This window comes from Chinchilla lanigera, unplaced genomic scaffold, assembly GCF_000276665.1.
Source record: "Chinchilla lanigera isolate Chin_1 unplaced genomic scaffold, ChiLan1.0 scaffold00089, whole genome shotgun sequence".
Taxonomy (NCBI): domain Eukaryota; kingdom Metazoa; phylum Chordata; class Mammalia; order Rodentia; family Chinchillidae; genus Chinchilla; species Chinchilla lanigera.
The window spans coordinates 900,743-914,165 of NW_004955490.1; the positions used below are offsets into that span (position 1 = coordinate 900,743).

Below are 13,423 nucleotides of genomic sequence, written 5' to 3' on the forward strand. Positions count from 1 at the left end.
CGACTAACTGTGTAAATATTGCCAAGCAGGGGATTAAGCCTCTAACATATGGGCCTTTGAAACACATTCAAGACCCAAACTACAACCCCCGCTTTTTATTTCTTTGAACTTTGTGTTGACTGTCCTGGTGACATTCTCTTACATGGAAATAATACTCCACTTGAGGGGCTTACACTTGTTTGTTTATAAAAAGTATATAGTTAATAAATTTTACAAATAAGGTCTTATCTGTTTTTAGTTTAGAAAATTAAACTAATCTTAGGATAAACCTATAGAACTATTAATGGTATTTTATTTGATGTTAAACAACATTGACAGTGTGATATTTTTCACCACAATTATTTCTGTGTGTTTCAAACACCACTTTAATCTAAAGTTTAACCAAGTCACTTTGGAAAATGTGACTTTGGGTTTTTTTAAGCTGTCTTTTCTATATGAGTCTCATATTAATAACAGTTCCGTCCTTGTTCCTCTTTCCAATCGCTTTAGGGAAGAGTCTTCTCATTATAAGGATTCATAGTGGAATTTACATTATCATTCATTAATTTTAATTACAGAAGAGAATGATTTTGAAAGGTTTACTACTCTCCTCCACAGTTATCTACTTTTTTACTCTATTTGAATTAATACTCTTGATAAGATATACTTTGAGATAGTTTGTATTTTCTGCTCTTGGAAAGTCACTTTTCTGTATGCAACATTAAGAAAGAGCCACATGCCAGATTTGGTTTTTTTCTTTTCTTTGTTTGTTTGTTTTGGTACCAGGAATCGAACTCAGGACCTTGTGCTTGCCAGGCTGGCACTGTGCCACTGAGCTATCTTCACAGCCCCCACATGCCAGATTTGGAACAGCATGATCTTAGAAACCAGACAGTTCCTCCTCTGCTCTTTCTGGCACTATGATTTAAGTGAAGATACTTTACCTCTCTGATCCTCTGTTTCCATGATAGTAAAGTGACGATTTTAAGTGTACCAAGCTGTGTTTGTTACGTTGGTGCTAATCAATAAATAACAGTTCTCATAAAATCAGTAATTAGAAACATTTATTCTGGAACAAAGGATTATGGGACAGGCAAAATGAAGCTGGTTTTAGGCAAGGTTTTAGTACAGTGGTAAAATATAGCTAGGGGTAAAATATTACACCTGTAATCTCAACACTCTGCTGCCTGGAAGGCCTAAACAACCTTCCCTGTTAAAACTTTTGTTATGACTTCTCTCTAGATGTCCCCCAAAAGCCTTATGCAGTCATAGGTGGGTTTTTTTGAGAGGCAGCTGAATCTAGAGTGTGTGATTGAGTCATGGGGCAATGTTAGGATTAAGGGTGGGTGATTACTGAATTAGTCCACTGATTGGTTTGGTACCACCCTAATCCTGGTAGCATGGATATAATATAAGGGACACAAAGAGGCTTGTCTTCTCCCTCCTTTGCTTGCTTTTGATGTTTTCTGCCTGCCATGAACTGTTCTCCTCGGTGAAGCCACCCTGCCTTGGAGCCAGCAGACTATGGACTGAAAGCTCTTCAAACTGTGAGCTAAATAAACCTTTCCCTTTTTAACTTTGAATGTCAGGTATTTTGTTTCAGCAACAAAAGAAAAGTAACGAAGTCCCCTATACATAAGAGACAGACATATTAAACAGATATTGGTCCTAATTGATACCTATACAGGCGGATTATCTAGAAAGAAAGCCCTACCATGTCCTGGCTCAGGGGTACCCGTATCTGCACATGAGATCAGGTGCTTGTTAAAACTTGGAATAAAGGAACTCTGGAGGCCAATTAAAACCAACCTTTTTGGTAATGTTTGCCATACCCACTGTGGTAAAATTGGCAAAGTTAAATAGCTGAATCCACCTTCCTAAGAGAAATCCAGCTTCACCTGAAATATCTAAAATGACAACCCAAAATAAGAAAGCTACTCTTGTGAAACTCTAGAAGACCTGAGGCTCCTCTTCAAAAAAAAACCAAGACCCCTGTCCACCTTCAGGTAAGGATAAGTAGACTTTTATTTAACATTCATCTTTACCCTCATGGACTCCTGACAGGCTCATTGTAACTAGCACATGCAAATACTAATTCCTTTTCCATTACCTTCTGACAGATTTCCCTAGGCAGCAAACCGCATCAACCTAAAGTAGTTAAAGAGTACATACTCTCAAGTATGTAGGGCCTACACTCCCTTTCAGCAGGAAATAGCTATCTGAAGACCAAGACCTTTGCCCCCTCAACAGCCCATAGAGAATTATGGGGACTTATGTCTGGGGGCAGGTGAGGCAGGAGATTTGGGGGCAGGTGAGGCAGGAGATTAGCACATGGCAGACAAGCTAGAAAACTAGATGTTACCTGTCAGTCACAAACATCCAGAATGGAGTTTGAAAACAGGATGTAACCTGACCCAGAACAGAAATAAAACAACAATGATCACTCACTAACAGCCACAAAGCATGAGTAGAGCAACTTCCCATAGACTGGATCTGAAAGAATAGAAAAAACTTTGGCAGACCTTGGCCATTGACTTCTCCACCACTGGCATCTTGTTGCTCTGCTCCCCTGCAATGGCCTGTCCTGCATGAGGGACATATCTCTTCTTGTTCTTCTCTTTTCTTAACTCTTCATTTTCGTCCTTTATTTTAAATAAAAACTACACCATTCATCAGTTGTCCTCGTCAATTCTTTGGGCAGGACAGAAAGAGCCTGGAGTCACCAGACACCATGCTTTCCAGTAATAAGAAACACAAATTTGACATCTATCCCCAATTCCTGAAATAGATCCCTTAAAACTTTTGTAATTTCCTGAGAGATGGGGGTGATAGGAATATCTTAAATGTAGCTTCGAGTTCCCTTGGAATTTCCTTGGTGACAAGTGTTTGTTCTGACGAAGTAACTCTTTGTGGAATCCCAGATAACTTTAGGTGGGAAGGTTTTTCATCTGAAAGACTTAAGCCATGACTGGGAGCTTGTGAATTTCAGTCATAACTCCTGTCTTTTAAGGAGAGGTATGGGGCTAGAAATTGAGTTAATCACTGATCATTCCTTGAAGATGAAGCCCTCATAAAATTTCCTAAACTATAATGTTCAAAGAGCTTCAGGTTTGGTGAGCTCACAGATGAGTCAGGAGTTTAATGCACTCTAATCCACAAGGAGAGAAGCCTTTACAACTGGGACCCTTCTAGACCTTTTTCTGAGTACCTATTCATCTGATTGTCCATTTGTAACCTTAAACATGAGTAGAGTGTGTTTCTGTGAGTTCTGTGATTGTTATAGCAGGTTATAAAACCTGAGGAGGAGGTTATAGAAAACCTCAGTTTGTAACAAAGTTGGACAGAAGTGTTGTGCTACTTTTTCTTAAAATATCCCCCCAAAGTCACCAGTCTATAGTACTACTAGAAGGTGAGGCCAAGGGGAAAGAAGTTAAATCACTGGGGACATGCTCTTGAAGGGGATATTGGGATCCTGGAACTTTCCTTTCTCTCTCACACTGCTTCCTGGCTGCCATGAGAAGAACAATTTTGCTCCAGTTTGCATTCCCTGCCATCATGTTCTGTCTCGCCACAGCCCAAAACAACAGGAGCAAGTAACCATAGACTGAAACCTCTGAAACTGTGATCCAAAATAAACCTTCCTTTCTTTTAGGTTATTTCAGGTATTTGGTCACCAATGATGGAAAGCTGACTAACACAGAGAAGTGGTACTGGGAGTGGAACTATTGTCTCTCTGTACTTGATGATATAGTTCAGAAGACTTCAGAATTGGTTTGTGAGAGGAGTTTAAAAAGTTTGGAGGTATAGGCTGGAGGCACCTTAGAATGTAGTAAGTAGAACTTAATGGGTAATTCTGGTAAGAAATTAGAAGACAAGAATGCTAATACAACTGCGCTGTGCTAATATTTCAGGAAGGAATGAAAACTCCTTTGAGAACTAGACTAGAGGCCATTCATATTACATTCTAGCAAATAATTTGTCTATGAGAGTACTGTGTTCATGTTCTGAGGATATGTGTAGGGTTGAGTTTAAAGGTCTCGGACTGATGTGCCTGGCAGAGGAAATTTCAAGAAAGCACAGCGCTCCGGGGGTGGTATGGGTATTGCTGACTGCTTTTAGCTAAATTTATAGTGAGAACCAGTGTGGAGGACCACCTGGGCCACTCTTCCTGGAGGAGCAATTGTCTCCATTTAGCCTGAACCTGATCCTATTTCCATGTATTGGTATGCACAGAGCTGGCTAGGACTTCCCTATTCCTTCAATTGGCTTTAAGCAATGCATTATCTGTCCAGCCGAGGTACTGATGGTAGCCTCTGAAGATGGGAGGCATGTTTCCCCAATGCCCCATTGTTCCCTTGTGTGAACTAGATGAGGCGGGATGAAGAGCCAGTGACTTTCTGGGCCTTGAAAGATTACACATCAGAGCTGAAGCACTGACCCCAAAACATTAGATCCTGTCTCAGTTGCGTTATGCAGATTATTCTTTAGCTATATCCTTCTTTCTGCATATTGCAGAGATGGTTTCAGGCCTCTTACCTAGCCCAGCTCATAGTACTCATCTATTTCCTGAGATTCTCACAGTCACTCATCCTCAAGCTAATCCCTTCTTTATGAATTAAATCCTGGGTTCAGCCCTGGGTGGAGGCCTTCTTTCCAGATAGCCAACACTGTGGCTGGATTTAGGACCCCTTGGTTCCCCATTACTACAAATCTGCCTTAGTGTTTTTATTCTTGTCATGGGTTGCACTGGAAGTGATAGATTGGAATGAACTCACTAGAATCCCAGTAACTTTTCATGGAATTATAAATATAAACTTCCTGGGCTGCGAGGAGGACTGGGAAGGGCTCACTATAAACAAGGATCAAAGAGTACAGGAAATTTGAAAAACTTGCAGTTTGCCCGGCAAAGAAATATGTGTAAAATTGTGGCCAACGGGAAGGTGCAATTACTAAACACATTAGCATTATTACAAAGAAGCCAAGTCCGGTAAAATTTTGCATTGCACGTAACTTGTTTTTCAAGTGTTCCACAGACGAACAAACATTTCTAATAAATTTGAACTTGATCAATGAGTGATGTCTTACAACATGAACAGTATGTAATGCCGAATGTCTCATGATCACAACTGAGCCAAGGATTCAATGGTGCTCTCTCTCTCTTTCACTCTCTCACTGTGGGATTTTGGGTGATTATCTCCCAACAGCAAGAGTTTATGAAGGAAATCTCATCTGTAAAAGATGAGAAAAAGGCAGAGGAATCCCTCACTTCACATAAAACTAAGGAGATGTGTAAAATGTGGGAAACAGTGCAAAATTTTGTAGAAAATCACCCAACTAAGGCGTAGTAGTGTGGGTGATGAATCTGTTTAACAACAACGAAGTGTCATATTTCTGCAAAATCTTCAAAAGGAGGCAAAAGCATTGTTTTTGGATAGGTTCCTTATTGAAGCTGCACAAAAAGAAAGAGATTCCATTGAGCCAATAGATAGCAGTGATTCCATTAAGGACAGTTGTGGATTGACAACTGGTGGGCAAGTTATAAACTGAATCAGCGTGGTGCTAAACTGAATCAGTGTGGTGCTGGGAGTGAGGGGCCCACCTGAGGATTGTTGCTGGCAGCATAAGAAGCAGAACTGGAGGTGCTGAGGTGCTGTTAGAGAGCTGTTGGCTCTCCTGGGGCTATTGGTTTTCCTGGAGGTGCTTGTCACTCTGGCTTTCCAATATGAACTTGGCTGTTGTCATTGTCAGAGGAGCTTGGGACCTCATTGCTAAGGATGGTTGTGGTACTTTTTGGGGGAGCTCTTGTCTTTACTTTGAATGGTCGCTTCCTGGCTCCAGTGCAGATCCCCTAGCCTACTGACACAGATCCTTCGTCCAGCTGGCACAGACTCTCTAGCTCCCACCACTGACCTTTGGGCCTTCCCAGTGCAAATCCATGAAACAGACCTGCATGAGGCATAGTCCTGGGCTCTAGATCTTTAGCTAGACTCATGCAGGACATTGCTGTGGGATCCAGGCTGTTATGGTTTGTGTCTGGATGTCCCCTCAAAGCCTCATGCAGTCACAGGGTGGGCTTTTAGAATTTTTGATTGATCCATGATCCAATGCCGGGATTATGGGTGTGAGTGCTACACCTGCCCTGGGGTGAATACTGTGCATATGTAAGGGAAGGAAAGAGGCTGCTTGCAGCCATTCCTCCCTTTAGCTCTGGCTGCTTTTGGCTATCTTCCACCACCATGAACTGTTATCCTCTGCCATGTGCCACTCTGCCTTGGAGCCAGCTGAGTATGGACTGAAACTTCCACAAACTGTGAGCTAAATAAACCTTTCCTTCCTTAATTTTGGGAGTTGGGTATTTTGTTCCAGCAATGAGAGAAAAATAAACAAGACACAGGCCCTTAGGTGGATTCTTTGGGTCTTAAGTGTGCGGACAGATTTCCTGCACTCTGGTATATGACTCCTTGGGTGACTATTATAAAATAATCCTATAAATTATGTGTTCTGTATTGTTTCCCTTGCAAACCCTGACTACAGCAATAGTGAAAGTCATCCTACATGATAACCCTCTTCTCTCTTGTCTCTCTCACATTAGCCACGAAGGTTTTCAAGGGTAAGTGTGGGTTAATTTGTTTATTTTTCTTTATATATTGTATTTTCTTTATTATTTTATAATATATTATGATATTGTAATCATTTTTATATGAATATTTTTGCATTGTGAAACAAATCATCTGAGTTTCAATTATTTTTATGGGGAAGTTCACTTTTATACACAAGTGCTTTGGATTACAAGTAGCATCTGAAGCAGAAGAGAAGGAATCTTGTGGGACTAAGCCTGTCATCTGTGGAGAATGTGCCAACTCTAGGTGGTGTAAAAAACACTAACTAAAAACAAATTGAGTAGCATTGGTTTGTAGGGACACACTGGAATTGGGAGGCTACTGTTAATCAGATCTCACATATGTCTGAAGCCAAACCTTTGAAGTGGTCTACTGACAGGACTCCCATGTGAGTTGACCTTTGAACCATAGGTAGCTCCTACTGGCATTTTGTACAATGAACCCTTCCCTCCAAACTACCCAGGGAATGAAACTGCTGCCAACCTCTTTCATGAGAAAGCTTAACTTTTGCCAGTACCAATTAATTCCTGATTAACTAGTGATGGAACAGCTAACTTCTCTTGTGGTTTAAAGCTATAAATACAGGCACCATTTTGTAAAACCTCAGAGCACCTTTTCAAGACTGTGTTGTCCTATACTGCAATCCTAACTAGCCCTAACTAAATATAATTGTCTTTGTTCTTGAGTAGGTTAATTTTATTCTCATTCAACTGTTAAATGAAATTGTTAAGCATCTAGTTGCTGTCTTCAGAGAAATGGAAAATTGCTTTGTGTGGAAAATAAATTTATTATCAAGAGTGTAGTATAAAAACAGATTGTAGTAGTGGTGAATCTTTTTCTACCCAGTAAATATGTTGTTTGTAGTGGATGCTGTGCTACTCTGTCTCCTTTTGGACTGAAGGGATAATTCCTAAGTGTTGAGATGGCTGTGGGCTCACAGTTCTCAGTTATGTTAATTTCTGTTTAGCTGTTGCTTTGTTGAAGAAAGCAGCCTGCCATAAGGTGATATATCTCTTTTAGGGACAGTGGAAGAGTACAGGCCTGGCCCCTTCCCCTCAACCTGGAACAACTTTGATAGGATTACCTTAAATTCCTAGCTTCTTACAGAGGCCAGCTAGTTGACATTGTTTTGGTTGTTGTTGCTGTTCATTCCTCTTAATTGGGGGCCACCTAGTGACATTGTTCTTGTTGTTCATATCTCTTTATTCTAACGTTAGTATTATAATCTCTGAGAAAGTGCATTATTAGCCAGGAGAATGTGTGTTTGTTCTCCTCAACTTATAGGATTCAATTTACCTTTTAAAGAAAATGAGGTGGTAAGGTATATCATACCCTCTAAAGGTACAGGGGAATAAATCTTTATTTGCAACTGTGCCATAGTCCTACCTTCTTTATGTCCCCCATGAATGTGGATACCAAGAATAAATAATATCCTACACACTTTTCTCCATCTCAGATTTTTTTTTTAAATTGAGCAGTTGAACTCAGGACCTTCATACTGAGCTACATCCTCAGCCCTTTTAAATTTTTCTTTTCTTTTCTTTTCTTTTTTGGAGACAGGTTCTTGCTAAGTTACTCAGCTGTGCATAGCGGGCTCTACCTTGAGATCCTTCTGTCTGAGCTTCCCAGAGTGCTGAAATGATAAGCATATACCACCACATCCATCTTCTATCTCAGAATTTGTACCAAAGGGACCTCAACCTATGTTTTAGAGCTGTTTATATTTTAAGTGTGCTCCAGGTCACACAATGTTTGAGAGCCACTAAGATGCCACCTACTCCTGTGAGTACATAGGAGTAATTCTTTCTAACATATTCATCTCTGTAGGTGATGTGGTGACACATGTATAGAAAAAAATCACAGCTGGAATGAATCTTAACCTTGGGAATAGTACTGAACTTAGTGGGCGCTGGAAAATTATGAATGTGAGAAAGCTACTGCTACTTGATGACGAGAAGCATTTTTCTGTTTCTCCTCACACAATTAAGACCTTCCAGTGCTATGAACTGAAGTGCTTCAGTGTTCTCTTTCCCACCTTTCTTTTCGCTGGTAATAGTCACTCCAGTGCTGGGCTATCAAGCCATTTTATCTTCTCTTCATTGCCTCAGTGTTGAGCATGAGTCACCTCAGCTTTGAGCAAAAGGTGTTTCTGGCTGTGGACATCAGTGACCCAGTTGGTTCAAGCAGCAGTTCAACCTTTATCTTTTGACCCTTTTGGAAACCAAACAACTTATGCTTGCAAAGGAATGAGGTGTTGCTGTTTTCTTCTCATGGACCTGAATTCAGGCCAGTATCACCTAGGCTGACCCAGCACCAGGAAGGTGTACATGTTAAAAGAAAAAGCAAATGTGTTTTCTTATCCTTGGTACACAAGAATAGGATTGCCTAGAATGGTGGCTGTGATGATTTCAGAGGTGTCCAAAGCCATCTGAGATAAGACCTAAATTAAGGTGATTCTGCCATACTATACTACTGAAGGGTGGGACTTGTAAGGGACGCATTTTGACAATAGGAACAAGATAACACAATGCCTGCAAATACTAATGTTCAGTGCATGTCTGCTGAGTGCATAGTAGCTGCTAAATGTTGGCAATAAAACCATCAAGATAGGCTCAGCCTTTTCCGTCCTTAGAGAATTTAAGAGGAATTCTCTTAAATTGGGAAGAAGACAGTAATAACACCTACAGCAAGGAGAGCATATGAACTACCGCAGCCTAGGCTCAGGGAAGGAAGGCAGGACAGTTTGAGAGTAAGGGTATTCTCCTTATGAGGAGTTGGTGTTGCTATTGTTATTGTTTTTTCTCGTACTTCTTAATCATTTTTCTTATTTTTCTTTTCTGTCCTGGGGATTGAACCCAAGGCCTTCATACTAAGCTACATTTTCAGACCATTTTTAGTTTTTATTTGTGAGATTATAGGCATGCACCACCACACCCTGCTAATGTCATAGTCTTTAAGTATACACCTGAATATTTGGAAAAAATGATACTGTTTGGTGATATTTGCCTTTGTAATTTTATATTATAGTGTTTAGTTTTCAAAGAAAATGAAGCAAAGTGATATACTTAGTCCTTCAAAGACTCGGCAGAGGGCGGGGAAGAAGACACATGACATATTAGCCAACATTTAATAAATTTAATAAGTTAATAGGAAGTATCACAAAAACCTGCAGTGGATAACACACAGGAATCAAGAATAATACAACACTTTGCAACCACTCACAAAAAGTACCATATGACAAAGGAGAAGAATTACAGGAAATAATATAAGGCAGTCTGTTACACGTCTTAAACAGATACACAATAGAATAGTACATCAAAATGATTTGTTTGACAGTAAATTCACCATGTTTACATTTGTCACATGGGCTTTTTTAAAACATTTATAAAAGTTTGTCAATTTAACACTGAACTGTTAGATTTATATCCAAATGAGTATATTTGTTTCATACCACAATTGAAATAGCACACAATTTGAGGATAATTACTGTGTTGGGTACTACTAAGTACTACTACTTGATGACATAAGAATTATTAACAAATGTGCTATAAGCTATTACCATTCACCTTATTGCTAGTGCTTTTGGAAATCCATGGCTGATACTTTACTTCTCTATAAAACATGTGCTATGAGCTTGCCCTGATAGTTAAGAAATCAGATGTTTCCAATTTTCCAATTTTTCTCTAATATTCACAATGTTTCAGATCTGATTGCGTGGTCTTTCTCAGGACTGCTGAGGGGTTTTCTTCAGTCCTTTTTATACCAGCTACTCTGCCCTACATTAATACAAGTCAATGGATTCATGCAGCATACATGGTGTACATGCAGGACACCATCTGTATGTGCAGAACTCATGCTAAATGCATGCTGTGCTTCTTCAGACATTTTCGTTTCATTAAGAATTAGATCACCTCATTCATTTTCAGATAATTGTTTTAACATGCAGCTCAACTGACCTAACAGGCAGGTAGACTTTACTTTCGTGTTATATTTGGGCATGCTCAAGCAATTGGCTGGCTGTTTGGCAGTGTTGTAAATCACATAGAGACTGTATGAGTTTTCTCAAATACAGCCGCTCTCCCACTGCCCATGTGGCAGGCTGTCGAATTTATCTATGCTGTGTGTTGAGGACACAGAGCAAGGTTTTCAAAATTCAGATTCCGCAGTCACCAAATGTAAGATACTAAGAAGCACACTATGAAGTGTGTAAGTAACTGTCAGGTGTAAGAAATAGCATCATGAATTCTTCGGAGATTTTATCCACACTCGTGTGAAATGAACACACATGGAACACTGGAAACACGTGTATACTCTGTGCACAGCATAGATTTAATGGTCTTATTTTAGCAATGCTTGAAAACCTTTCACAGTTTACAAACTATTAAAATGATACTGAAGTTTTGGAGAGCAGCAGGCCTGCAAATGACACAAGGGCCAATACTTATTTTAACACAACACTATATTTAACAAAGATTTAAGTTTCTGGTATGCAATTGCAGTACAATGAAGAGCTTGCCACTTTTTACAAATTAGCTGCAGCCTTTTCCTGCACTAGAGAGTCTGGAAGGATCTGAAAATGTGATAAATTTTGTTTAAAATCCAAATGGAAACTCTGTATTTCTGTTATTCCCAGAGTTCAATAAAAGTGGTTTTTAAATTTCTTTTTTTTCCACATTCTAAGGGCCTAATTCGGTAGTCCTTAATCAAGTAAAACTTCCAAAGCTTTTGTCATCTATACATCCTACACAAGTTTTACTCAAAAATGGACTGCTAAATTGGGTCCTATAGATAGAGGTACCATAATTAAGAAAATATTTTAATAAGGCTCAAAAATGCTAATTTCACTTTGTGTGCAGCACACGAATTTCCAGAATTCTTAGATCAAAACCCAATTGATGTTGAATCCTGGATTGGGAAATAACTCTGGGACCTCAGTCTCCCAGTGTAGTCAAGGAATTAGGTATTTACTAAGGACCAGAATGAAAACACTAATTCCAGTTTGCTTGTCATAATAATCAGAATTTTAACATTGTCTTTAAGAAGTGAAAAGCTGTTGGTATATATGTATATATCTTTGTTATCCTTCCACTTCTGTAGTCCTGGTTAACCAGCTGCTATGTTAAAATACCACTATGTTTGGGGACAGACATTGCAGCAAAATACCAGTACAACACTCTGACAATGTCAAATTTTGTCCCTATAAGTAACAACAAAGTGAAGCTCTGCTTTTCACTCACAGATGGATGTTTCACGAGGCAGAACCTATGTTACGCGTGTAGATGAGCAGAGCAAGAATTTAAAGTGTATATTTACTGTTAACCCGGAAAAAGATTGCACGGAATTTGTCAATTTAGGTGTGGTTGAAATACAACCACTGCAATGTGCATCATTCTGGTCTCCTGCAAATGCCACCTGAGATGAACATCAACATTTCTAAGGAAGAGGGAGAGAGGGAGGGAGAGGGGAGAGAGAGGGAGAGGGAAATGAGAGAGGGAGATGGGGGAGAGGAGGGAAAGGAATAAAAACATAAACACTTTATCCATCAAAGAATCAAAATAGTCTCCATCTATTATAAACAGTAAATATAGAATCTTAAATCTCACTATTTTAAGCATGATTGTAAAGTACAAGTTTGCAAAGCTATATATAAAAACACTGTTTCCGACAGCAATATTTACAGTGGTTATGACCGGAGAAAAGTTTAAGATTTTCCTACTAATGTGGCTTCCCCAGAAGAAGACTGGGCTGCTCTGCCTTACACACTGCTAATCCTCTCACTAACTACATTAGAAGGGTTTACCGGTAGCTCCAAATTTTCCACTTGCATCTCTATACCGGGCTCCCTGTCATCGCCTTTCCTAACCACAGGCTCATTGGTATGCCGATAAATGTTAACATTAAGCTCCCTCCCGGACAAAGCAGTGGCCGCTATTCTCTGTATCTGCCTGATAGGCGGCTTTTTCTCAGGCTTATAGTTGCAGCGCAAATAGTTGGAGAAAGCCCTGCGGTAAACCCTGTTGAAGAGCGTGTACACCAGGGGATTAATTCCCGAACAAACGTAGCCAATCCACACAAACACATTCAGAAGCTTTTCCATGAGCTTTTGATTACAGGCTTTCCCACACAGAACTGACAGAATATTGGTAATGAAAAATGGGCACCACATAACCAGAAACACAAAGAACACAATGCCAAGGACTTTCGATGCTTTCTTCTCATTGTTGATAGCCTGCATGGTGCCCCGAGGACGTTTTTCTTTCTTCTTTTTCCGGCGTGGGTTCCCATCTTGATTGGGGTTTGCTGGATTCTCTTCATCGGCAGTATTCCTGGCGCAGCACTTCAGAAAATTCAGGCTTGGGCCCAGGGGTTCCAGGGCGTGGCCACGCAGCAACATCAACGCTTGTCTGCGCAGGACGTAGATGGTCAGGAAATACGTGATCACCATGATCGTCAGAGGGATGAAGAACGCCACGAAGGATCCAATCAGCACGAAGTTCGGGTCGTTGAGCACGCACGTTGTGTTGTTCACGAACACTTTGTCTTCATCCCTCAGTCCAATCACGGGGATGGGCACTGACACACCTAAAGGAATAAGAAGGTGCGACCACGTTACAGCACGTGGAAGGACTGGGCAGCTTTGTACAACGCCATACATTTGTTCACATTTTACTGAAGGCAACTTAGACTTGATGTTTGTTGAAAGCTATTCACAGCATAGTTGATAGCCACACGAAACAGCAGCAGTATGATACGAGAAAAGGTGGCTCCTTTCCTCTTTTATTTTTCTTTCTGTCTTTCTTTCTTTTTTTTTTTTTTTTTTTTTT

General features: G+C 40.1%; 1 protein-coding gene across 1 annotated transcript in view; it reads right to left on the bottom strand.

Moving 5' to 3' along the window:
• Positions 1-11,872: 11,872 nt before the first annotated feature.
• Htr2c (5-hydroxytryptamine (serotonin) receptor 2C, G protein-coupled) overlaps positions 11,873-13,423 on the bottom strand; it is a 213,733-nt gene continuing 212,182 nt past the window's right edge. Inside the window, exon 6 of the mRNA XM_005404627.1 lies at positions 11,873-13,181. Within this exon, the coding sequence (XP_005404684.1) occupies positions 12,355-13,181 (827 nt within the window). The 3' untranslated portion in view covers positions 11,873-12,354. The remainder of the gene's footprint in view (positions 13,182-13,423) is intronic.